The sequence below is a fragment of the Acanthisitta chloris genome, unplaced genomic scaffold (assembly GCF_000695815.1).
Source record: "Acanthisitta chloris isolate BGI_N310 unplaced genomic scaffold, ASM69581v1 scaffold1620, whole genome shotgun sequence".
In the NCBI taxonomy this organism is placed as follows: Eukaryota; Metazoa; Chordata; class Aves; order Passeriformes; family Acanthisittidae; genus Acanthisitta; species Acanthisitta chloris.
The window spans coordinates 2,674-28,849 of NW_008650851.1; the positions used below are offsets into that span (position 1 = coordinate 2,674).

Sequence of the window (26,176 nt, forward strand, 5' to 3'; positions counted from 1 at the left end):
TTAAAATATTAAATGGTTTTACAGGAAACAGGATTTTTTTTTTAGTCCCCGTACAGTTAGTTCTGTCCTCTGCTAAATGTTGTGGGAGAAGAGAATTCACTGGTATTACTGCTTGCTTACTTGTGGCCTGAACTTACAAAGCAGAGTCACAGTCTGGGTTTGTTTTTTTTTCTTTTCTTCTTTTTTTTTCTTTGTCCTGACAGAAAGATTTCGGGATATACTGCTTCTTCATTCAAATCAAGATACAGAGATTCTGCCCATCTTTCAGCAGAGACGCTATCCCAAGTAAGTAAGAAATAAAGGAGAAATAAAATCTTTGTCTGTTTGCAGCAAGGGAAAGTGAAGCATTTATAGCACTCTACATGCTTTTGCTATAAAGTCCTAAGGCAGAGCTGTCAGGGAACAGTCTTTGAGCAGTGTCATGGAGGAGAAGACATGCTTTGCAAGCATGCCCAGCTGTCAGTGGGGGTGTGGTGGTAGTGGAGTTGCTGGGATCAGTGTCTGATGGAGCTTTGTTTCACTGTTGACATAGGCAGATGTTTTGTCAGGCTATTCCCCACTCTTATCTTGTGGGATTGCACCATTTATGGTGGCAGATTCCCTTGAATTTTAGCAGGCTCCCCTCTGAAAACCTGTAAGCAGTAGAAGACTTTTTCTTGCCTCTTTTAGGGAGGAGATATATAGTGTAGTGTTGTGTATTCAGGAGATCTTGAGAATATCCTGGACAATCACTCATCTTTTTCCAAGTGGCATACCTGAATGAAATATTAAAACCTTCTTGTTATTATATTGGCTAGAAGAAACAGTCACTTTCAGCTGAGTCTTGAAAAGAGGCAGTGAATGGGTAAGGAAATAGTTCTCACATTGACCATGACTAGAGTGAGCAATGAAACAAGGCAAGATGGACAGAGGGAGGTGAATAAAGAATGTATGGAGCCAGTGTGCCAATGATGATGGAAACAAGCAAAGTTATTTATTTTAGTTATTGTTAACAGGTTCCTGAAATGGGTAAGAAGCCAGTGGAGCTAAGTGTTAAATAAATCTCTTAAAATCTGATAACACAATTTTTTTTAAGAGCAGGCAACAATTTCAGGGCCTGAGTGCTGAAAGCCAATCACCTTCTCACCGTGTGTGCTTAAAAATAAAAGCAGTCAAGGATGAAATCCTGATTCTGAAAATGGTGAAGTTTGGCTTTGACTTCAAGAGAGACAGGATTTTATCCCCCTACATTTATTGTTTCCATTATCGATTGTCGCTATTTTACTGGAATACTGTGGAGGTACACAATATATGAAACAGTAGGAGGCACCTTATGTGAATGGACTGGTCTACTTGTTTCACTAGGACTTCATGTATTAATACTTTTCTCCTCATCCTTTGAAACCCTGGCAGTAGAATGCTTTGCTTGGCTTAGATGTTTTCATTTATGATATGGACCCTGTCAGACTGGTCTGAGAAACCAGTTCGTTGTCCTTCCTCAAAGACTTAATTCTATATAAATCATTTCTAAGCTGTCTGACTTTCCATTTCATTACATTTGATTTGTTGCTAGCATTCTTGGCAAGTACAGTCTACTAACAATATTACACATTGTCAGATTCATGAGTGAATGAGTGCATGTTGTTTTCTGCTCAGTGAATGCTTCAGCTCTTTGAAGACTACAGAGCAAATAGCTTGTATGGAGCTCTATTGCTATTTGAAGTTTCCGTGGCTTTGCATCACAAAAGGATACATGTGTTCAGCCACATTACTTAGCAAGATTGAATAATTCCTTTAACATACAAAATCAGCCAGCACCTAGCTGAGAGAGAAGTTTGCATATGTTCTTAAAAGCAGGAGATTTTTGTTGATAGCATCATTAATTGGTGCAAATTTGCTTCCTTGTTACAGAAATTCAGCATATTTTTATAGTTCATCTAGAAACTGGTGAAGACTATTGCCATGTCCTAATTTCCCCAGGGGTTGTCTTTCAAGTGAAGTGTTTGGGTTCATTAAGGTAGAAAACCTGGGTCTTATTCCTATGTCAGTTTTTTCCCTTCCCTGTGCTTATTTTCATTAAAGGGTCAGTCAACAGATACAAAGGTAACAAAGGGACAGATGTCATAAATCAGTGTTCCTCCTTTGACTTCTACTGAGCAGCAGCTGGTTATGCTACTACGTAAGGGTCTGAGCAGTAAGGTCATTTTAATGAGATGTCATGGGGCACAAGCTGGGGCTTGCAATGCTTAAGGAAATCCTAAGAATATGGAAGGTTAAAAGCAGAGGAGCTGACTTTAATGCCTAAGGAAGTCCTAAGAATATGGAAGGTTAAAAGCAGAGGAGCTGACTTAGCTGATTAGCTTGACTAAGCAGGGCTTAGTAGGTAAAAAGGACAAACATTTTCACCTGGTTAAGAAACATATTTCCAAAGGAAGGAGATTGGATAGGAGGTTGTTTAGCACTGCTTAAGATATTCAGAGTCATCATGATAAATATTAAAGGCTAAATGAGCAAACTATAATCCGTCAGCTTTTGAAAGAAATAGAAACCTTGATGTTCTTGCTGTTCTGGTATGTTTATTACATGAAGACCCAAACTCTCTCCCAGGGGATAGCAGGATAATTTTGGGTGCATGTTTGTTCTCAGAGAAGATGTCTGTGCACTGGAGTGGCTGGAAGAAGTTCTCTAGAATATGCATGGACATTGTTCTGGATTTCTAGGGCAAATGCATCAAGGAAACATGCTTTGCACTCCTGGTTGATGGAGAAATGCTGAATTTTTTTATGGTTCTTGTGTTTGCCTGAGTTTATTCTGCTGGTCTTAGTTTAGCCAAGGAGTGGATACCTGCTCTGGAAAGTGGAGGATACTGCAGAGAGGCCTGAGCTTACAAAGATTAAGGCTTGTAAAGCCACATGGCATATCACCTGGACTGGTGGCCTGTGGGCTGAGTTGCAGTGCTATGCCAGCACAAGGATACAGCATCCATCCAGTCATACTAGCCTGCAGTATGCGTATTCTCACTTTCCTTCACAAGGTTGCAGAGCAGAAGGAACTTGTCTGCATCTTATTCTTCAGTCACATGCCTACAGTAGAGTTTCTTAGTGAAACACTCTGCACTGTATGTAGTTACAGGTTACAGAACTAGCAAGGCCAGTCTAATCCAGGCAGGTCTTTTTGATACCTCAAGTGGCTGACATGGCTTAGGAATCAGATAACACTAGACCCCCATCATCCACCTCATAAGGAAACTGACCCATCCACTGAAAGAGAAATATTTTGAGGAGAAAACCTGTCTCCTTGCTGACATGAAGCCATAGGCATGTCTGCAAGGATTTGCATTCCTGAAACTAAGAATAAATCTGCAGCTGTGGTCAACCAAATGGGTTGGGATGCATAGCTGCTTCTGAATGTACCCACCTGGGAAGATCCCCTGCACGCAAACCAAATTACAGACATACATGCAGTTTGTTCCTTCTGTCCTTGCTCCACAAGTGTGCTGTCACTGCAGTGAGTTATGCCAACACAATCAGGTCTGTCAGCAAACAAAACTTTTTGCAGCAAATCTTATCCCAGGTCATTACTTTGACAATGAGCATTAAGGCTCCTGTATTTCATAAAAACCTGACAGAGTTTCACATTTAGCCCATTTCTTCAGGAGCTTGTCACATGTCGATATCAACTCATGTTTTCCTTGGTTGCCCACTTCGCTGATGACATTCCTACATTGTTTTTTCACATGAATTTACTCATAAAGTGCAAGACGTGCTGAAGTGCAGCAGAGGCTACACAGGAAGAAGGCACTATGCTTATTAATTTGGGGTCCAGCATGTGACAGGGTGGTTGGTGCTGGTAGCGGGGACTTAGGTTGCTCTGTCACATGTCTTTGGTCTCTTCTTGTTGACTCCACTCTGCTCCTGACTGCCTGTGCTCTGTGCACAAGGTAAGGATGTGGAGAAGTCTCTCTTGTAACTGGGCCTGATAATGTCAAAAGTAAAAACAAGCCCTAAAGAACAGAATGGTAAGGGAAGTGATAAAAGAAGTGCAAGAGTGAGATAGGAGGTTGGTGGGTGAAAAAGGCAGGAGAGAGGCTGATACTGCACTTGAGAGGAATGTGCCAGAAATGCTACCAGTGTTACAAGTTTTTAGCAATTTTTCTCTGTCTAGAACTGGCTTGACAGTTCAACTGTACTTCATATTTTCAAGTTACTGCTGAAATCCTCACATACATATGTGGGTTTTTTAGAAGGATTATTTGCTTCTTTTTTCCCCCCTTCAGAAATATTTGCAGTCCTCATTCTTATCTTCTGTGGGTTTGGTGGAAAAGTTTTTGGATGATTCACAGATTTTAAGAACAGAAGGAGCTGTTATGTTCCAGCTAATTTGAGTCCCTTCTTAACATAAGCCATAGAGCATTACCCGATAATCCCTGCAGCAAGTTTCTCGTTCAACTGGAGCATGAATTTAGAAAGACATCCAGTCTTTAAATTGAGATGTTAAAAAGTTGAAAATTCTCAAGCCTTTAGATCAGCTTGTTTCAGTTGTTAATTACTTCTCCTGTGTATAACATTAATTTCTTTAACTTCAGTTTCTACTCTCTATCATGTCACTGTACCATTTTCTGCTGAACAAGAAAGTCCTGTACCATCTGAAATGACACCTCCATATAAGAGGTTGGAGGTCAATTAAAAATTTGCTCTTCTCTTGAATAAAATAAATAAATAAATACTTCTTGCAGGGTAAAGCTTGTAAACATTTAAAATAATTTCCAGAGTTTTCCCTTTTTTTAAAAAAAAAAGATAACAAAACCTGGACAGGAGTGAAGGGAAATCAAGAAATTATTTTGGTAACTATTTCCATAATGTGCACATAAAGAAATAACAGCACTTCTTTGTAGTCAAATAAGGAGGCAATTATTAATAAAGTTATCTTTATAAAAAATAAATATTTGAATGGAATGACACAGTCTTGAACTTTGGATTAAAAAAGTGAAGTTAGAGCTGAACAGGTATAATGAAAGAATGTTCCAAATACATTTAGTTTCCATTCCAAACCATTCTTTGCTTTATATTCATAATAAATTAAGGTAGTCTTCTTGCGTATGCACAAAAATGCTAATCATTTTCATGTCACAAAAAATCCTAGAAAATACAGGATCTTGATATTTATATATATATATACACACATGTTTTCAAAGGTCGTCGTTGAAAAGCTGCTGAAAAGTTTCAGCTCAAACAAAGGCAGATGGTATTATTCAATTCTCATCATGGAGTAGTCTAACAAATAGGGGACAAAAAGTTAGTGCCCTAAACCATGTGCCTTCTAGTTCCCAATTGATACTCATTTTGATGGTAATGGATCTGTGCCAATTTGCTACAGCTCGAGATCTGAGCCAAGAAACTGATAATATTTCATAAATAATACCCCAATGCAATAAAACTTGTATCTTATTTGTAACTGTCTTGAGACCATCTTTCTTTTCAGAGGCAAAGAATTTGTGTCTAACTGGAGAAAGTATTGAGTTATGGCTTCTGGAGGTAATAGTGCCCAGTCAGTGCATCCACTGAGATTCCCTTTTATCACAGATTGAAGCACACAGAACAGCAGCTAGCAGGATCGTGGCCTAGAAACCCAGTTCAGTTTGCTTTAGAAACAAAGGCAACATCTTCCCTGGTGTTCAACAAGGGGAAAAATCATGACCTATGTGTTCATTGTTCAGTCTTCATTGTAAAGGCAAAGAGTTTTTTAATTTTTAAAAAGAGGTGAAGAACTTTTGCAGAGTGATTTTCTATAAAAGGCTTTCTGTGAAGTGCTTTACAAAAGATGTCCTCTTATTATGGAGGAGAAACTGAGGCATGGCACTCTGATGTATCAAAGTTACCAGCATCATCCCAGGAACAATTCTCCTGGGGATGGGGCCAGAAATAGAAATCAGGTCTTCCACAGTCCTTTCAGTTGTGTGCAGTTGGCTTTCTCATCTAAAATAACATCTATCCTGTTTTCCACTGCAAAAACACATGGCCTATCCATATTGCTGAAATCAGATGGGAAAGCGCCAAGTGAAGGAGCCTTGTGCCCACACAAGCACTTTAAATGCTTTGTGTAGCATTGTACATTAAGCATGAAAATTACTGGGTTTAAAATACTCCAACATTTATTTCAAAATGCAGGCTAAAAGCTTATCTCACCATCAGTCTGAGTCCTCAGAAACCTGAGTCTCAGAGAATTTGATGACTTGATTAAAAAATTTGTAACGACCTTTAAAAGAGACTCCAGCTGTTTACAGAGAAGAGTATTTATAGGGTTTTTTAGTAGTTTGGGATTTTGTGTCTTATTTTTCATTCCTTTTTTTTTTTAATGTGATTTGCAGTGATACCAGGTTATCCTGTTGAGTTTGCAGACCAGTGCAAGGCTCAGTTCCATGACAGTAAAACCTCCACTCTATGTAAATAATTCTTTCCTGTAATTTGGGTTTTTATCAAATGAGAAGAACAAGAGCAGCAATGAGGTAAAGACTGGTAGCTGTTCCTTAAAAACAACAATCGTGTTATAGAAGTTGAAATGTAAGTTTTGGGTCTTAAATATTGTTGAAACTACATGTTTGACCTCAGGTCTTACAAAATTCATGGATATATCCACTTAATATCGTATGGGACCAAGTCAGTATCTTGAAATATTTAGGACTACATGTTAAACTAAAATGTGGGTCATAAATTCCTTGAGACAGATGCAGTGTTTGTTTAGAGTACCAGTACAATGCTCCAGTAACTTGCAAAATAAAGACACTTTTGTTCTATTTCCAAAAGCCTCAGGTTCACTAGCAACAGCACAGAGTGAACCAGTCACTTAAAGTCAAGGAGAATTTTGCTGCTAACTTCTACAGGGATCAGACCTCAAATCTAAGGCACAAATACAAGTCCTTCTATGTAGAAAAATGTGGGGAAAAACCCTGTAAGAGATTTGTGCAGCAACATGCATACAAAATTGAAGCTCTGTCTGTATACTCACTTTCAAGTACCAGGCATTCTAGAATGCAGCTTCAACTTACCTGTTTATCATAGCATAGTTGTGGCTCATTAGCAGTCATGAATTGTTTTATGCAAAACATTGCATTAAGCCCAAGTGAAAATGGGAAAGGGCTGACTGAGAATAAAAGATGCCTAAACCTTTCAGAACACTTGGGAAATGAAATCATTGCTTTGTTCAAAGTGAATGGGATAAGACAAAACATTACAGCTGGTTTTCATTTTGCTATTTGGGAGCATGAGCATGGTTCTTGATAATGCCTGCTGATCTAATTGATATATACCTGCCTACTACTGAGCAGCAGTGCGAGACTGTGGGGAATTATCTGGCACCAGGTGTTTTGAGGGATTTTTTTCTTAAACATCTCAATCAGAAGTTATAGTGGTTTGATGCAGAAATTATTACTGAAGTTCTTTTGTTCATTATGCAAGAGACAATTACAATGATCCCTTCTGCCTTTATGTCCAGTTTTATCATAGTTTTAAAACTAATATATTATATTAGTTTAATATTTTCACAATTGTCATAGTTATAGAAATCCAAGCACCAGGTTCTGGAAAAAAAAGGAAAATAGATGCTGAAGAGTTTTGGTTGTTGACAGTAGTGATTTCCTCCTGGATGCAATCCTGTGCAACCCACTCTATGTCAATCTGTGTGAATGGGTGGGTTAGACTAGATGACCTCCAGAGATGCCTTCCAGCCAGAACCATTCTGGGGTTCCATGTGGCTCTATGGATAAAAGGGAACAGCATCATTCATGCACTCTTATACGCCTACCTGCATGTTAGCAATTTTATTTTTGGCCCCATACTTTCAGTGAGGGACCCTGGAGACTGTTTTCTTTCACAGAAACTGTTAAAGGAGGCAGCATCTTTGGTTGGTGCTTTGTTAGTAAGTCTTGGTGAAAAAATGAGAAAAGAAAGATTCAAGCTATAATAAAGGGCAAAATGGATAATATTGTGCACCTAAACACAAGAAAGAAACTGGGAGGCAAAAAATGAGCTGCCTGCCATGTCACCCTTTATATTTCATATAAGATATATGCCATAAACATATTTCCTGGCCTTTAATGATGGTAGAAATTTATCAACACTCATTGCTCTTCTGGCCATTCCCCGAATAAGGTTTAAAGCAGCAGATAAACTGTTAGATAGACATTTCATCTATACCACAGGTCTCTCTTCATGCTATTTAATTCTGTAGAACAGACAGGAGCACAAACCTTCAAGCCAAAGGAGACTGTTATGATGTTCTAGTTTTGCACAGAATGGGCAAGAATGGTTTGCTCTCTTCAGGACATGAGCACAGATTTCGGTTTAGTAACCTTCTGGTGTGTGGCACTGGTGGAGTGGTTCAATTGTGAGTGCCAGACTCTTTAGTATATGTAAGGGAGACAGTTCACATTTCTTTTTCGTGCAACATGTAGCGCTTTAAGTTCTTGGTGTTAATCAGGGGCAGAAACAGGCCCATGCTATCTAACAGCTGTTCCCTGTCTCTTCAGGGAAATGGCTAGGAGATTTGAGCTGTGGAATGCCAACTGGACCACCCTGAATTGAGCATCCCCAAATAAACACTTACGTCAACCCTATTTCATGGAGGAAGTTGTCTCAGCATCTGGACTGGTGTTTAGCTCAGAAGTCACTATAAAGTCTTAAAAATTGGCAGTGGTAGAAAATCCATCTCATCCTATAGTATGCTGTTGTAGATATAAATTATCCTCAATCATGAGGATGGGAGTTGGCTGCTAGGAGATGGTGCCCAGTGGGCCAAGCATGGCCCCAAGGAAGCTTCTTCTATGACTGTGTCAAGTGGTTTGCAAGAATCACAAGTGCTTTTGACCAGCTTTTAAACAGCCAGACAGCTAGCAGCTGGAAAACATTGTTAGCAGCTGCAGAACTGCAACAGCCTATGATATTAGCTGCCAAATCCTTTCTGAGTGTTGCCTAATCAGCTAGCTGAGGCTGTTCATGAGCAGAATTGGAGACTAAAGTAGATAAGTCTGAACACAAAAGCTGTTTGAATAGAAGATATGTGCTGATTTGTTGGACCGTGAAAACAATTTTAGGGATATTCAGAGTTCCTAGTTGTTGTTCATTAATTAAGGAATTTTGTGCATTACAGATTTGTCAGAAAATTACCAGTCTAAGCATCTGCACCTAAAGTGAGGCATCATATGTTTTGAGTGAGGTGATTATTAATGGGTTTCTTTGGTATCCTGAATGCGGTGAACATTTTTCTTTCCCCTAAGGCAGTGAGAGAAGATGCCTTATAGGCACTGACCAGAAAAGAAAAGATACAAAAATCATTTGCTTAAGAACCTAGTATCTTTCATGTAACACTTGTTTTATGACTTAATTATCCATTGCTGTCAAGGTATCTTTATAATACAAGGTGTAAATTAAATTAATGTCATTTAGCCATTTAGAATCAAACTCTTATTTGAAACCAAACATTTAAAATGTCCGTATTCCTTTAGGAGCTTGTATAACACAAAATTGCTGCATACTCTAAAAACACTTTATGACTTAATTATCCATTGCTGTCAAGGTATCTTTATAATACAAGGTGTAAATTAAATTAATGTCATTTAGCCATTTAGAATCAAACTCTTATTTGAAACCAAACATTTAAAACGTCCTTATTCCTTTAGGAGCTTGTGTAACGCAAAATTGCTGCATACTCTAAAAACACACATAGATGAAGGGTCAGTACTCCTACTCCAGATCCTCTTGACCTATATGGAAATGATAACCTATTCTACAACCTGTACAGTTGTCAGTGCAAGTGTTGTGTATCTTCTCTAGTTTCAAAAAGTACACAGAAGTGTCTGACAAAAGCCAAATGCCTGAGAGCTTCCAAGGACTACAGTCTTGTTTCTTTCTTCATGGTGCATCATGATGTTACCTAAGGATATTATAGCTTCGTATTTCCCTTCATTGCATGCTATGTCTTTAAGATTAAAATGGGGTTTTCAGGTACATTGCTGTTGGTGATTTCTAAATTCTTAAGGTTTAATTACTTCATCTTTTACATAAATCACCATAACAAATTGAATATCTTCATTATATTGAACTAATTCTGAAGATCTTAGAATAAATTGTTCTTTTTCGCATGGATAGCTGAAGTTGCCTAAACAATATTTGAAATGCAGGCATTTATTTCCAGTGTTTTCTCCAGTATAAAGGTATTTGCATCCCTCTCCAAAAGACTTTGAAAGCTATTTGTAGTTTATTTTTATGCCATATTTCTTATGTTGTTAGGGGAAATATAGCAGTGGAAGTGGTTGTTGACAATTTCTCCATCACATGGTACTATTTTACCAGAGCAAGGCCAAAGAAATGGTGGCAGAACTGGCTCATATTTTTTCTTGTGCTTCAACTTGAATAAGGCAAATCATGTAGATTTAATGTTGTCTTGTGAAGGGGTCATAAACCTGGTGTTCTGGCCATTTGGGCACCATGAACATGAAACTGGGATCTTATTAATGCACCAAGAGTGTATTAAGCTGCCACTGCAGCTTTCAAGGAAAGCACCCCTAGGATTTCAGCTCATCACTCTGTCGATAAGCATTTGAAGTGCATTGAAGAGATCCCACTCACCTTGCTCAAATCTAAGAAACTGGCACTTTATTCAAGGTGGTATAAGGTAAAATCTGGAGTTGTGAACCAAACTCAGGCTTTCCAGAAGTTTTAGTAAAAGTTGCAAGAAGGACTAGAAAGTACCAAAATCCATTTATTAGGATGACTTTCTGTGAAGAACAGTTGTTACATGCCAACCTCTCTGTCAGCCCTGTTTTGTTTCAAGGAGATGGCATAAAATTTTGCTCCAACTCACATTTGTCAAACTTGCTGTTGAACTGAAGTGAAAAAGAAAAAACTCTTAAGAGAAGTTTGTTTTCTGAATGGCTTGGAAGGGAGCACTGGTGCCGAATATTGTGTGGTCTGAGCTGGGGGAGGAAGGGAAGAAGGAGAGAAGGAAGGAAGAAAAGGTAGATGGGACTCTGTTTTGTGCACAGTCCACACATTACACGGAGAAAGATCCCTTAATTCAAAAGAATAGGTTTACCTTATGGAATTGGCGAAACAAGATCTAATGACCTTATTCAGCAGCATAGGGCTCTGGCTGTAATGAGAGCCTCTGGGCACAGCTCCTCTGTGACAGGCAAGCAATATAGGGATTGATGGACAACCTAGGACTCCTCTGTCTTAACGTTGGGAAGGAGGATTGAAGGAATGTCTTGTTAATTTATTTGCGAACTGCTGCGCCCCCAGGAGAAAACAGGCTGAGTTCCTTGTCTCCAAGTCTTCTTTCACCTGTGGCTCCGGTAGCACTTGAGCATCTAATTCCAATCTCTAAGTGCCGCAGAAGGGCTGTTCCAGGCCCTGCTTCCCTCTTTTCAGAGTCTGCACAAGCCGAGATGGGTAACTTTCTAGCTTTCACTCCTCCATCTGTAGCAGTGCTTTGTTAGCTGAATGTATTTTTGGGTGTGTATCTGTAAATATTTTGCCTTCATGTTGTTAGATGGCAGTAACTGGCTGGGTAGTAGCTGATGGCTGATTTTCATTTTTCTTCATGCATATTTGCACTGCAATTAAGGAATCCACTTCTAAGGTATCAGTGCAAACAGTGGTTATTGAAATTTTATCTGTCTCAAGTCATTTGATGGTGAAATAGAGCAGGTTGGCTGCAAGCAGCCCTGAAGGACATCACTAGAGCTTAAGAAACAAATTTATGTCTCCATTGGCTATGGCAGCTGTTTGTGGTTAGATGCACCCCCCTCAATGAATTAACTTTGTTGTTAGTTATTAGGCCCTGCACTTGGATTCTGGCACCAGTGAATAGCATCTGCACCATGTATAATTGTTTTGGCAATTAAGAGGCAGTATAATTTGGCTCATTCTCTTGTTCTGTCCTTCTTATGATGTCCAAGGAGAAGACTCATGACTGAAATATTTAGCATCTATACAAAAAAAAAAGTGTTTTGATTTTGCTGAGTCTGCGGTCTGTTTATCTCTGTACTGAAGGTCCCTTGGAGGATGAAAGTTCAGGGGACATTGTACCATAAAATTTCTTCACAGGAAAAAATATATCAAAAGTACTTCTAAATCATGTATGGTTTTATTATCATCAGGTCACTGGTGTAAAAAATATCCCTGTGCACTCAAGTATTTGGACACTGTCATCTAAGGTTAACCAAACTGATGAAACAGAATTAGCAAGGAAATAACAAGGATGGTGGCTTTATCCACTGTCATCTTTACCCTTTCTTTGTTTGTCTTGGCAAGGCTTCTCCAATGAGATATGAAGCTATTGCTTACCCTTTTGAAAAAATGTTTATCAGTCAGGTCTGCAGATAAAAGCCATCAGCTGGACAGATGGAAACTGTAAAACAGTGAATTTCTAGAAACACTTCTTTGTGTAATGTTGTCCTCCCTTCCTTTTACTCGCTCATTAAGGATTGTGATCCATATATCGATGGGGTTTATGACCACCATTGTAGGGGTATTTATGGGCCTCACAAACATTTAGTGAAGTCATTGTTGCAATGTTTTTTGTTTGAGAAATGCAACTGTTTCTGTCTAACAGGTAGATACTGTCACACAAAGTCAAATTGACTTGCCCAAGTTCTCCTAAGAAAGGTATGGCAAAGAACAGGTCAGATCCCAGCACAGCACCCAAGCTGCTTCATTCCTCCTTTGTGTTCTTTGTAAGAAAATTCCTACCCCAAGGAAAAAAGTACCTTTTGATTAGGGATCTTTGGGCACTTTCAGACTCAATGTAGCAGTAGTAACATTAGAAACATTTGCTGGTGGTTTAGCAAATGGTTGATGAATGCAACCATTAGGAAAAACATTAATCCAGTTTTCAAAATCTCAGAAAGGAACAACCAGAAAATATTCACCTGTCTGTCCAGTTTTTACTTTACAGTTTGTTTAAATTGCAGCTGTTAAGGGAACCCTTAAACAGAAGAAAAGTAAGTGATATGTGGAACACCTAAATCAGTGATCACAGCTGATGGATCAAGAGTGAGGTCCTCAAAATATGAGGTTTAGTAGATGCACAGAACCTCGAGCACTGGGATTTCATCCATTGTGTACTGCCCCTGTCCTGGTGTATTTACTTGCAAATATAGGTACCAAAGCAGGATAAATAGTAAAAAGTAGATTCAGTGTATTTATCCACTTGTGTAGTAGATAGCTGCTTGACAATACACCTTTTAGTCCTGCAGAACTAAATCCTGATGTCATGCAACAGAGTAGTATTTTTGCCATTTATTTTGTTCTGGAATCAGACTTTTTTTAATAGAGAATTTAGAAAATTATTGTCTAAATAAGAATACAGCATAGTGTATTAAAAGGGAAAAAAAGAAAAAATGCTGACAGGTAGGAAGCAGCAAATATTTCTTAAGCAGAGATTTTTTAAAGGAATGAGGAATCAAGTATGCAGCAATTCATCTTGGGAGGTGTTCTTTCAGTATATCAAGTAATGAATGATAAGGAGGGAAATGTAAACACCAAGTTAATTAAATTTTTTTGATGATATTGGACCAGGGAGGATAGTATATTTCAGAGCAGATGGAATGATCTGTCAAATTTTAGGAGTTGGATGGAAGAAAAGGAAGATGGGCTGGATTAGGCAGAAAGGCCAGTTCACCAAAAGACAAATGATCACCTTCAAAGAAGAAACAGTGACATGAGATGACAGAATTGTTAGGATCATACTTTGTAACAGTCTGTGTTTATCAGAGTATGAAACCTATCAGGGTCATAAATTCATTCAGGTTAGAAAAGGCCTCCAAGATCATTGAGTCCAGCCTTTGAACACCAATACGTCCACTAAACCATAGCACTAAGTGCTGGGCGCAGTCATTCTTTGAACACTTCCAGGGATGGTGACTCCGCCACCTCCCTGGGCAGTCCATTCCAATGCTTAACCACCCTTTCAGTGAGAAAAATTCTTCCTGATATACAACCTGAACCTCCCCTGATGCAGCTTGAGGCTATGTCCTCTCATCCTGTTGCTAGTTGACTGGGAGAAGTTACCTTGCTGCAACCTCCTTTCAGGTAGTCCCAGAGAACGATGAGGTCGTCCTTGAGCCTTCTTTCTCCAAACAACCCCAGCTCCCTCAGCTGCTCCTCATATGACTGAGTCTCTAGTCCCTTTGCCAGTTTCATTGTCCTTCTCTGGACTTACTCCAGCACCTCAATATCTTTCTTGAAGTGAAGGGCCCAGAACTGTACACAGTACTCAAGGTGTGGCCTCAAGTGAATTTAATATTAAACTAAGCATTCCTGATCTTGTGGACGGGAGGTCTGAGCATGTGTTGTTACTGGGTTTCACCAAAATGAAGAGCATAGCTGAGGATGTGAATGACATTCTGGAAATGACCATGGATCAGCATGAGAGTGATAGGATTGAAATTCTGGACATCTCCTCTCTGACTGATCAAAACTGGCATTTTAAGTTAAACCTGAGGGATGGTGATGTGATCTGCATTTCACAATGATAACGAACATGATGGGGATCAGCTTTACTGATGTGGAGCTGCAGGACACTGATTTTGTGCAAGAAGTCTCTTCTATCATGATTTATTGTGGCTTCATAGAATGACAAGACCAGTCACACACTGTGGGATTTCTCTGTATATATGCAGAGTGACTTCAGGAGTCCTGGTCAGTAGGAACTGATGTTGACCTACAGGATAAGCTGCTGTGACTTAGACCCTGGCTGTGCCAGATATATTCTGCTGTGATGCCCAGCATCTTCTGTGATGCCTTGTTCTCTTCAGTGCCTTATAGTCACCTTGCCCTGCAGCAGTGTTTCTGTGGGTTGTAGCCCTCGTGATATTTATGAGAAGTGACCCTCGCTTTTCATAAAAAGGAAAAGGGGAAAAGAAAGGTGGGGAGGGTGAGGAGAAGAATTATGTATTTGAAGTGCTTAAACACTAGTCCCCTCTCCGTATCTCACCAAGTCACTTGCTCATCTCTTTTGTTTAGGGTCACCTGTCCTCTCTAAGCTTCTTACATACGACTCATAGAATTGCTGGAAAGTAAGACTCTTTCAGTTAACATGACTACTCTTATAGCACATAGAAAGGTAAGAACTTGAAGGAGTTTAAAAATTCAAGGGATTAAAGTGTCTTTATTTTGAGTAACCTGAGGCTGACTCATCTTTAGGCTCCTGTTGACTTCTTCTTGCTTCTCCAAGTTGGGTGACCTCAATCTGCCATTTTCCTGCAACTGCATATGGTTTGCTCTGCTGTCCAACAGGAGTTCTTTCTTTCTGTTTTGGCCTTGACAATTTTCTGTATCTCATTCTTAATCTGCCATTTTCCTGCAACTGCATATGGTTTGCTCTGCTGTCCAACAGGAGTTCTTTCTTTCTGTTTTGGCCTTGACAATTTTCTGTATCCATTTCCAGATAAGAGACTGTCTGCCTAAGGAAATGAGCTTGTCTGACCATCACTGAACATCTGGAAGCCATCTGAGGTTGCATTATCACTCTCTTGCAGACCTCTCTCTTCAGCTGTCAGAGGAATATTTAGAGAATTTCTTTCTAGGCTTTCTGGCAGCTAAGTTCAAGCAAAGATACTTTACAGACCCCAGAACAGTAATTACTTGCTGCATGAAGCTGCCGTGAGGGAAACCTAGTCCTATAGGCTCATTCACTGGCCTGTATATGATGTGAGGTTCGTTGACAACATCATTCCTTAAAGGAAGTGTAGCTGTGAGAGACATTCCTTAAAAAGAGAGTTTTTCAGAGAAAAGATGGGCTTGTGTCTGGACAAAGTCACTTTGCTTACCCAATGTACACCCTAAGGCAGAACAGAGTCTGCAGTGAGATGTGGCAAATTTTTGTTGAGGGTATATTTTGGTTTAGGTAGCATATTTGTGCTTAGGTTTACTGTATATTGAGGATCCCGTTTTATTGCAGGACTAACTACTTCATTCCAACTGCAGAATTCTTTTTGTGAGATTTGTCCTTCTTTGTTTTTTTCTTCGTATTCTTTTAATTTTTAGTTCTTTATCTTTACTTAATCTAGTCCAAAGAGCCCAAGAAGGCTGACTTTGGAAGGAACCGTAATATGTCTGACCTTGATTTCAGGCTGATCTGCTGCCAGCGGTATCTTCCAGCACTCCAGCCAGCTGCTTCTCTCCTCCCCTTTTGTTTCTGCAGATACCTAGCTAGGATTTTAAATCCTGCACTTGTCATCCTTGGGATTTGTCAACAGAAGCCAACTTTTCTTTCCGCAGCCCTAAGTTGAATTGGAGCCTACTGGCAGTGTGGATGTTTAGCTAGAGCAGTCTTCTTTTTCCCCCAGCCTACTCTGTCAAAAGAACTACTTTTATCTTTGGTATCATATGCCTTCTGATTAAATTTGTAAGTGCAGAGGAGCTGCCAGGGGTGGGGAACTCATGTATGTACTGTCAGGCTTTCCCGAGTCCTAAATTCCCATGTAGTTGTCGCATTCTTACTTAAATTCCAGTCACCCAAACCCTGATTATGGGAACTACATTAGGCTTCCAGTGCTGGTTAATATGTAATAATTAGAGATGTGAAAAACTTGAAATCTGGAATCTGCAGTGTGGTTGCATCAGTATGCTTCAATATGCTGCAGTTACTTCAGGTATCCTGTAGTATCCTGAGGTACTGCAATGTCTCACCTTTAAGAGGAAGGGGGCACCCAAGGTTTGTAGATGCTTGTACTTAAAAGGAATGGCAAAAGTCAGAGGGTCCACAAAAGCTTAAATTTTTTTATGAGTAAATTTCACACTCGGCATGGAAATCAGTGTGTTGGTTCCTGACCTTCTAGTGTAAGTACATGGCAGTGGGTTTTGTATAAAGGGGTAGGGTGAAAGGGAAGAGAGAAAGAAAGAAATTAATTAAAGAGGGGGAGATAGAAAGAAGAGGGAAAAAGAGATCATCAGTCCTGGATCCAGCATCAGTCCAGCTGGTCCAAGGTCCTGGGGGCACCTGCATGTCTGGGCTTCATGGGGGTAGCTTTTGATAGATAAGTTTTCCCTGCCCTGGAGATAGTTTTTTTGTTTTCTATGCAAATTAGCTACTGTGTGCAGTCTGTTCTTCCAGACCTTTCTGAAAATGGGTTGGAGGTCTTTGGTGGTCTTGATCCTCCCCTCTGCAGTCCATGCCTGCTTCTCAATGCCATTCCTGCACTTGTGCTGTACTGTGTTGTGCTTACCTCCAGGAGCCAGAACAAGGAAGTTTGCCTCAGAAGACTGCTACCTTAACTCTGTATGGCCCCTTCTCCAGCCACAGTCTGTTCTTACAGTATGTTACTACCAACAATCTTTGGCTGTATGACTATACATCCCGCTAGCGGTGTTTGAGACATACACATTAACTCTCTAATCTTCTAGACTTCTACAGATACTGATGCTGTGGGTATTTCCACTGATGTGGTGACATGAGATATCCTGTCTCACTGATTACCAATTTACCAAGCGTGGAAGAGGGCTAATATTGTCACTCCTTCCATGCCATGTAGGACACAAGTTTGCAGAGAGGAAGGGCCCTTCACAAAACATAAACTGTGATTGCTGAGGAAAAAAGTGAAAAATTTGATTTCTTGTTAAAATAAAAATTAAATTGTGTGATCTTTAATCAAAAGAATACATTTTGGAAACATTTTATAGAAATGACAGTAAAAGGCTGCCATGGAGAAGAATTAGTACGACATTAATTAAGAATATTGACCCAAGAATTCGGTACAGAAAGTGCATGTACTTTCAGAGAACAAAGTTGCCTGAATGCGTAATTATACTTGATCTTAGTTCTCATAGGGGTTTTACAGACCTTTTTAATGGAGTAAGTGAATGGTCTAAACTGTTGCTTCTCTCCTGTGATAGGCAACAGTGACTAATCAGAAATATGTGTTCTCTACAAATACTTCAGGCAATATTTAGATAATTTTATTCAATTCTGAGGAAAATTAACTTGGTCTGAGAGGTTGCATGCAGATTGTTCTAGGAGTCAATGGACAATGAAGAGCATTGTTTACAAGGGTGTCCATCAGTTGTGCAAGTCTGTTTTCTGTTGCCATCAGTGCTAGTTCAATCTCCATGCTATTACGAACTTCACATTCACAGTTAGGAGGTTCTTTTCTCCTTCTGTACCATCCTCCTGACTTATCTGTTACAATAGGTAGTTGTACAACCTTTGCTGCTGTAGTGTTCCAGATTACAGCAGTGGAATCTTTTTCTTGAACCTGTACTATGTGTTGTAGAAAACCATGTATCTCAGTTTGGAGATTAAAGGAGGAGCCTTATTCATGAAAATAAAAGTGCCTGCACTGCTCTGCCACTTTCTTGCCCTTGTCATCATGCCTTCAACATATTTCCTCGTGCTAAGGATGTTGTAGAACTCTTCAGTCATCTCTGGGCCCTTGAGATTATAATAAGCTGAAGAACAGATGATTTCGTTTTGTTTTGCCCAGTCTGGGAGAAACTGAGATGTGCTAAAACCAATGGCACTTACAGGGTTTAAAAAATAATCATAGTTTGCCATGTTTCTATGAGAAGAAAATCTGATGCTAATTGATTCTATAGGGTTTTGAGCCATCTACATTGCTATAATTGAATGTTTCACTAACTCATCAAGTAATCAACTTCTGTAGAAGAAAGAAGGAAACTTTTACAAGTTCTAGTACATATTGTAAGAAAATGTTTAAAGTTGAAAGGAAAAAATGTGAATAATCAGAAACTAAAGCAGTTAAAAAAAAACAAGACAGGAAAGGATGCCTGATGAAACCTGAATTAGAATCACAGCCCTTTGCAGTCTTGCACAAAGTAGCGTATAAAATTAGTTGGACCCACTGGGTTTTGCAAGATTACTTATCTAAGGGGCTGCTGATTTCTTTAATGGAAACATCATCCTCCACAATGTCAGGAGAACACATGGGAATCTCTGATCTCACATGTCAGATGTCACATTTTGTGACACTTCTAAACCTTGAAACCATTGTAGTTTTGGAAATCCGTATGAACCAAGGATAGTGTGCTTTGTTCAGTAGAGGAGTCTTAGGAAGGAATTTGCAGGGAGATAATGAAATGGCTCTGCAGATGTTTACACATATTCCCTCCCAGGCATGAAGGGAAATGTGGGAGGAACATGGAGGCACTTGTTTGAATATTTATCATGTGGGGGTGGAGGCTGGTATTGTGGGTTATCAGAGAGGGGTAATTACATCTCTCTGGTGCATCAGAGTTGCAGCAGTAGAAGAATACAAGGAAATTGCTTTAGCCATCAGGCAGTCAGTTCCTTGGGCTTCTCATGCTATATCCATCAGTATTGAGTTGTGGTTTTGGTAGGACAATTATAACAGAAGAACAAGCACGGGAAGAGGGTTGTTGAGTTGATTTTATTGTGATTTTGGATAACTTTATCTAAAACCTATTAAGTCAGTGCTGTGACTTTTTCAAAATGAATCAGGGGAGGGGTTCAGCTCCAGCTGAAGACAACTAAATGTAGGCATCCGTGTGTAAGCTAGGTAGCAAAGCTGCAAGTGATCTCAGTGGATATCTAAATCTGGATTCATGTGCCTCAGGCTAGTTGTTTGGTGCCTCTTCAGTTCTGGGTGACCTTCAGCTGCCATTCCAGAGGGACAGGGATCTCTAAGGTCCTGTTGAATTGAGTCAGTACAGTCAGTAGACACAGAGAGCAGTTTATCACATTCTGAATCTCTCTCTAGGCTCCATTAACTGTATTTACTGTGTCTCATATGAATGTATCAGGAACTTAATATTCTCACACAAACATAACTACACATGGATCCTAGCAAGAACTGAATACCAAGGATATAAAATCTCATGCTACTGGGTGAAATCCTTCCTCTGTTGACATTGGTAAGAGCTTTTCTGCAAACTTCAGTGAGACTAGGACTTGACTTTTTGTGCTCTATGCAGTACTTTGTATCCAAGCATTTTGTTCAGCTTGCAAATTATGATACATCTTTAATTAGCATTTCCTGCAAGCTCTTGAATTAATTCCCCTATCCATCTGTTATTCCACTAATATCCCAGATAATTTCTTACAGTATCTCCCAGAGAGCCTGTTAAAAAAAAAGTGATATCATCTTTTACTGTTGGGTAGTGAATTGCAATGTAAGCATTAAACTTTTCTAAGGGTACCTATGCCCTGAAGTAAAGCATGGCACTGAGGTCCAAGTTCAAGAGACGTGAGCAGGTCATCACACATCAGTATGCAATTCCTGATAGAAGATAATAATTTGGGTCTGAAAAGCAGTACAGCTGCCTGTGTCCCTGAGACAGTGTCCCTTGGTTTAGGGACAGCACCATGTTTAGTGCAGTTGCATTGCCCCCAGCACTGGAACAAGCTGTTTTAGTGCTTGCTGGTCTATTTTGGTACCACAGTACCGTAGAGTGGAAGTGTGCTTTAAATAGAAAATATGTTGACCATCTATCTGTAAGATGCTTTTTAATAATGTGCTCTGCTATCTTTTGTGATGTATTCTGTTTTTAAGAGGGTTTTTTTTCTGTTTCTGAGCTAAGAAATTGTGCCAGAATAAGTGAGAGCACTCCTAAGACTGGGAATGAATACATGGGATAAGAACAACTTGTTATTTGAGTAAGTTTGCCTGAAGGGGTAATTTCTACACTCTTAGTAAAATTCCATTGCCTTTCTTCATATTAATTAAATTAAAGCTGGGGGGATAGACAATCATAGCATGGTAGTGTGATATATCTGGGGCACAACTCAAGAAACTAAAAGTCATCTTACCCCCCCTTTGGCTTGTCTGTCTTTTTATTGAGTGCTGTGAGATTTCATTTGCAATAATGAACTGCTTTTATGCAAAAACTTTTCAGTCCTACCAAATGAAAGGAGGAACATGTTGACAGGAAACAAAAATTGCATAATCTCTGCAGAAGTCCATGACTGAATCGCTGCTCTGTTCCACCCTGTACTGTTTGGTATGGCATCAGGGGCCTTCTTCCTTCCACTGACTTGAATGAGAGAAGGATTAGTTCCTAAATGATCACTTCCATTAAGGCATCAAGGCCACATTTATCTTAGTTTTAAATTAGCCCCATAGTAAAATGGGATTAAATAGTGCATGTTTATGACATCCAACAAAATCTTCCAGGGAGATCATGTTATCCTTGGAATCAGTCGTTTCAGGCAGTCTTGTGGAGTGGGCTAACGCAGTGGCAATATTTCTCCAGCTTTTTCCCCATTCCTCTTTCTCACACTTGGAAGCAGTGACTTGTGGCTGTTCCGTGCTGGACCACATGCAGAGACAGCAGGAGGCTCTTGGCTTTTCTGACTGCATTTGCTGTCCAAGCAACTGCTCCTGACTCCCTCGGAGGAAGACACAGTGGGCAAATAGCAATATTTTGCAGGCCAGATGGGTCTAATGGACCACAAACTGGAGCAAGTGACCAAAATACATAGTTAATTGCAGGTTGTTTCTCGAATATCTGGCATGCACTGTGCTTGACTGTTTTCTGGTGACCAGATCTAGTTTTGCATGTTTCAGCTGCTGATCATGTCGGTGGTATTCAGTGATGCTCAGACTTTCCAAGAATTGCTTAATTCCTCCTTCAGGGAGTCCTCAAGTAGCATAGTTATGCTAAGTGGCACCCCTACAGTATACATGCCTATGATCCCATCCACTGTGGTAATTTCTAGAAAAGTGTGCTTTGCTAGTTCGTTTTTGTTTTGTTTGCTTGTGTTTTTTCCTCAAAATGTTGGATTTAAATTTGTTTGTCTAAATGAAAGTTAGTGCTACTTGTCCAAAATGCAAAGAATTTCCCTCAGGCCTGTGCTAGCCCTTCATACCTTTAGGTATCTCTAGATTGCACCAGCTAGGCAGGATCTGATTAGGGTAACATGTATAAGAGGTATGCTAGGAATGACAGTGTGCTTGGTCCTTGTTTTCCAGTTGGTTTGTGTTTTTATCTTATTGACATGCTCTGATATCGGAAAAGTAGATCTCTGTTACATCTGTTACATATACATCTGAGACCTATAACATTTGTGGTCTCCTTTCAGAATGTCTCTTGAACCAGATTTATTTCAGTGTAATGACCTACTTCTCAACATTTCCCCTGTTGCTTATTTAAATGCTCCTTTACCTCCTCAGTCAAATGACAGTGCAGTGTCTCTCTTAAAGCAGCTGCTGCACTCTGCACCAGCAGTAGTATAATTTCATTAGTGGAAAGTAAACCCTTTCTAAGCAAATGTGGTATAAAGTGTTACGTAACAGGAAACATTTAACAAGTGGATACTTAAAATTCTGTTTATATTGTATGCACATGGCCATTTAAGTTTTTCTTGGCCCCATTGTGCAAAAGAATTTATCTGTCCTAAGTAAGGAGTGAATTTGTTTTTCTTATATTCTCATCATGCTGGAACTAACATATCTGACATTGAAAAGCTTTGAAATTTTCCAAGTGAACATTGTAGAATACTGTAGAAACTTCAGAATATAAAGACAGAAATAAAAATAAGAATGTTTAGGTTGCAGATTGCTTAGTTATAAAATTTGTTTACTTAAAAACATTTACTGCCAAAATTTCTAATGCTTTGTGATAATGGCTGTGGCTGGTCCAGTGTCTTCACCCTTTCTCTCCACATAGAACACAAAGAAAGGAGTTTGTAAGACTGACAATGCATAGTTAAGTATTGGCCTGTTTGTCTCCAGATCCATCAGAAAGTAGGAACTTATCTGTCTCAGATAAGACACTCCAGAAGAAGGCGGCTAACATATGAGACATCAAGATATCAGCAGTAGCAGAGGTCTAGAAAAAAAATCCTAAAAGGGATCATATTGGCCAAAGACACCAGGACAAGTTGTTGTCTTGATGGGTAAGATGATGCCAAGGGTCAGACCGCAAAGCTAAAAGAAATTAGATCAGACTGAGGACTTAAGTTATGGCTAAAATCCAGCCCTCAAAAGAAAATAATCAAATGAGATTTGGAAGACTTTGTCTTGGAAAAGATGTCTCTTCTACCTTTAATTCTCTGTCTGATATTATAAAGGAGAAGCTTATGCCCTTCTATTAGATGTAGAATATGCACAGATTAGTTGTGCAATAGTATCAGTACATGAGCGTATGAAACTAGTATATGCTGGAGCTTTTGTGTAGACTCAGACCAAAGTGTGACCTCAGTCAGTTTAGCTGTGGGCAAATACTGGTCTTGGAGCTGGTGAATGTAGTACTCGTCCCACTACACTTCACTCTATTCACCAGTTGCCTAAAACATGGTGATCCAATGAGTCATTTTTACACAGAATGGGCCTCGAGTAAATGTCCTCTTCAAGTTCTCTTTAGTTTTTACACAGAATGGGCCTCTTCAAGTAAATGTCCTCTTCAAGTTCTCTTTATAGAAGTTTCTAAAGGTTAATCTATTACTCAAGTAAGATATGCAGCTTGTGTTCCATAGGTAGAGCAGGGAGCATGTGAATCTTATAAGAAATCTTACAGCCCATAAATTTCAAGCTGTCTGTGGATGACTTTGCTCAGATTTTCAGCGTTGTAGGAAAGATTTGGAGGTCAAACTTCAGAAAATACCCAAAGCCCATTTTAAAATTATAGTCAACAGACTTTCCAGCAGTATCTAAAGTATTAAAAATGGATTGGAAATGAGACACAGTCTCCTAAGCAGCCTTTAGAAACAAGTGGACAAAATGGTTATAATAATGAGAGGCATGAGTCAAAGGGGAACAGCTCTATGATTTTTCTCCCTCTTCAGAAAACCTGTAGAAGATGAACTTCCTAGGAAGGCCTAGCCAAATTCTTTTCCTTCCTGAGTATGATTCACCAAGTTGTTATTGTTTCTAGTGCAGCACTTTCTTTGCCCTCTAATACCAGACACAAAGGACAGCTATAATTTAGTCACCTCCACTTGTTTGAAAAACAGCTTGTCTAATCATGGAACATGCCAAAAGATTTTATATAATATTTTTTCATACCACCTGCACATTCATTTCTGTCCACATACAGCTTTCCAGGAAAAAGATTTTCACATTGAGCATCCCAAGACTAATAAAAATTTGAAACAAATTCATTGTAGGGTTTTAACTCCAGCTTGTTTTGCTTTTCCTCTCTCTGATTTTGGCAGCTTTCTCTAAAAGTGTTGTTTCTGCTCTTTCTGCAGACTGTATGTGGATGGACCTTTTGGAAGTCCCTTTGAGGAATCCCTGAACTATGAGGTCAGCCTCTGCGTGGCTGGAGGTATTGGAGTTACACCATTTGCATCCATACTCAACACACTGCTGTAAGTGAGCTTAATCCTTTTAAAGCCAATTTCCCCCCAATTTACAGTAGTAATGTGTGTCAGAAGTACTTTGAGAGTCTTAAAAACTTTTGTTGACATAAACAAATGATTCCTTGAAGAGCTGTAGGGAACTGGGGTGTCCTTGAAGGACATAAATCCTCTCATATGGATGTGTAACCCAAAGAGTTATGGCAGAGCTGTGCCAGTAATGCCCCTGGACTGGGACAGTGCCACTAGCCTTTATATCCTGCCACTGCCCTAGCCTGTGATTAATGTAGTCACAGCCCTTCATCTAGACCTGTTTCCCTAGTCCCAGCTTAGATGAGGCTGTGGGATGTTTTTGAGAGTCAGGCAGCTGTGACAGTCTTTCTGCTGGAAACGCAGGGCCTCCTCTCCTGGTTTGACTTCTGTAAATGTGTAAGCTTAAGGTTTTAAAAGAAAGATCAACCTGAAATCTGATAACTTTCAGATGTTTAACTCCATTTGAAAAGTTTAAATTTTAGGTATGCCTTTTTCTTTTTTTTTTCTTCTTGTTTCTCTTTCTCCTTTTAAAATTTTATTTTAATTTAAAGCTTTTGACATTCTATGGAGCTCAAACCTTTTATATCTTGTTTTTCTCTCGCATTTGCAACATGGTTCCCACCAAATCTTATGCTGTGTAAAATAGGCATGTTTTTATGATTGCTATTGATTTTATTTTTTTGGCTAGAGTATTAGCTAAGAGCTCCAGTCACAGGTTAAGCACCCCAGTTTCATAGGTGCAGTATAAACAGCCAACCAAAGCAGCAAACCTTCCCTGAGGTGCTGAGAAGCTAACTGGCTTTGGGAGAGTTTTACAATGCACAACTAAAGCATTTGTTCCAAGATGGACATGCCAATGGCCAGCTTTAACTCCAAAGTGAAGTTGAAGGCTGGAATTTAGATGCTGTGCACGTTCTTCTGTCCTTAATCTGCGCTGGACCTGACAGTGCTGAGTGCTACTGAAAGTCATTAGCCTCACCTGTCTCGTAGTGCTGCAGCCCTCAAAGACCATCTTGGGCTCCCTCATTTTCTTTTCTCAGAGTGTATGGATCATCCTCTCAAAAGCAGGGTACAGTTCTGCTGAAAGCGTGGGGCTCAGGTGGATAAAATAACTCTTTTCCTTGTGATGGATTATCCTTTACAGTGTTTAGCAAAAATGTCACAGATCACAATGATGGGCCAACAGCAGGTTATGAGATGTTTGCCTCTGCCAGTGTATTATCAGCGGCTATAGGAACTTGCACAGACATTGCCAGAGAATGGTAGTGTCCAAAGGCTTTTGCAATGTCCATTTGCCTACATAGAGCCATAAATTGGCTTCCAAGCAGCCAGTCCCATAACCTGCCTTTGTAGCCACTCTTCCCCTTGTGCACCAGACAATATACAGCGGAATCATTCTGGAAAAATGTCTTAGTCTTAGTCTGCTTCCCTCCTTAGTATTTAAACATCAACAAGACACTGTTTTAGTTGATGATTTGCCTGTGTCTTTACCCTGGCTTGAAAGCAGGAATTGGCAAGTATGCCCATGCAAACTGCCTTACAATGCCAGCACTGCAGAGCAGCGAGGCCAGTCCTGTTGTGTCAAGGACATGCAGGTCTTGGGGAGATCAGAAGCCTGTGATGTAGTCTTTTGTTTCCTGCTCCATTGTGTTCCTGTTGTACATGCATAATTTGATTCATGCTCCTGGCCTTCCCTCCACTTAACTGTTAAACCCTACGCCCTGTTTTAAGAAAATACGGTGTAATTTAGGGAAAGCCAGTGGCTTTCATACAGAAGGGTCTGTGAATAATGTCTGTTATTATGGGCAGTGGTAACACAGAAACATGCACGAAGTGTTGTATGTTTGGATTTGGTTGTAATGGGGGATTGCACCTTTATTGCATAATACATCCT

The 26,176-nt window shown here is 39.6% G+C and overlaps 1 protein-coding gene across 1 annotated transcript in view; it reads left to right on the top strand.

Moving 5' to 3' along the window:
- Positions 1 to 203: 203 nt before the first annotated feature.
- The window catches only part of NOX4 (NADPH oxidase 4), a gene marked incomplete at its 5' end in the record, with an annotated part of 35,353 nt that continues 9,380 nt past the window's right edge, over positions 204 to 26,176 (top strand). The window contains 2 exons of the mRNA XM_009070302.1: positions 204 to 285; positions 24,142 to 24,261. Of these exons, the coding sequence (XP_009068550.1) occupies positions 204 to 285; positions 24,142 to 24,261 (202 nt within the window). The remainder of the gene's footprint in view (positions 286 to 24,141; positions 24,262 to 26,176) is intronic.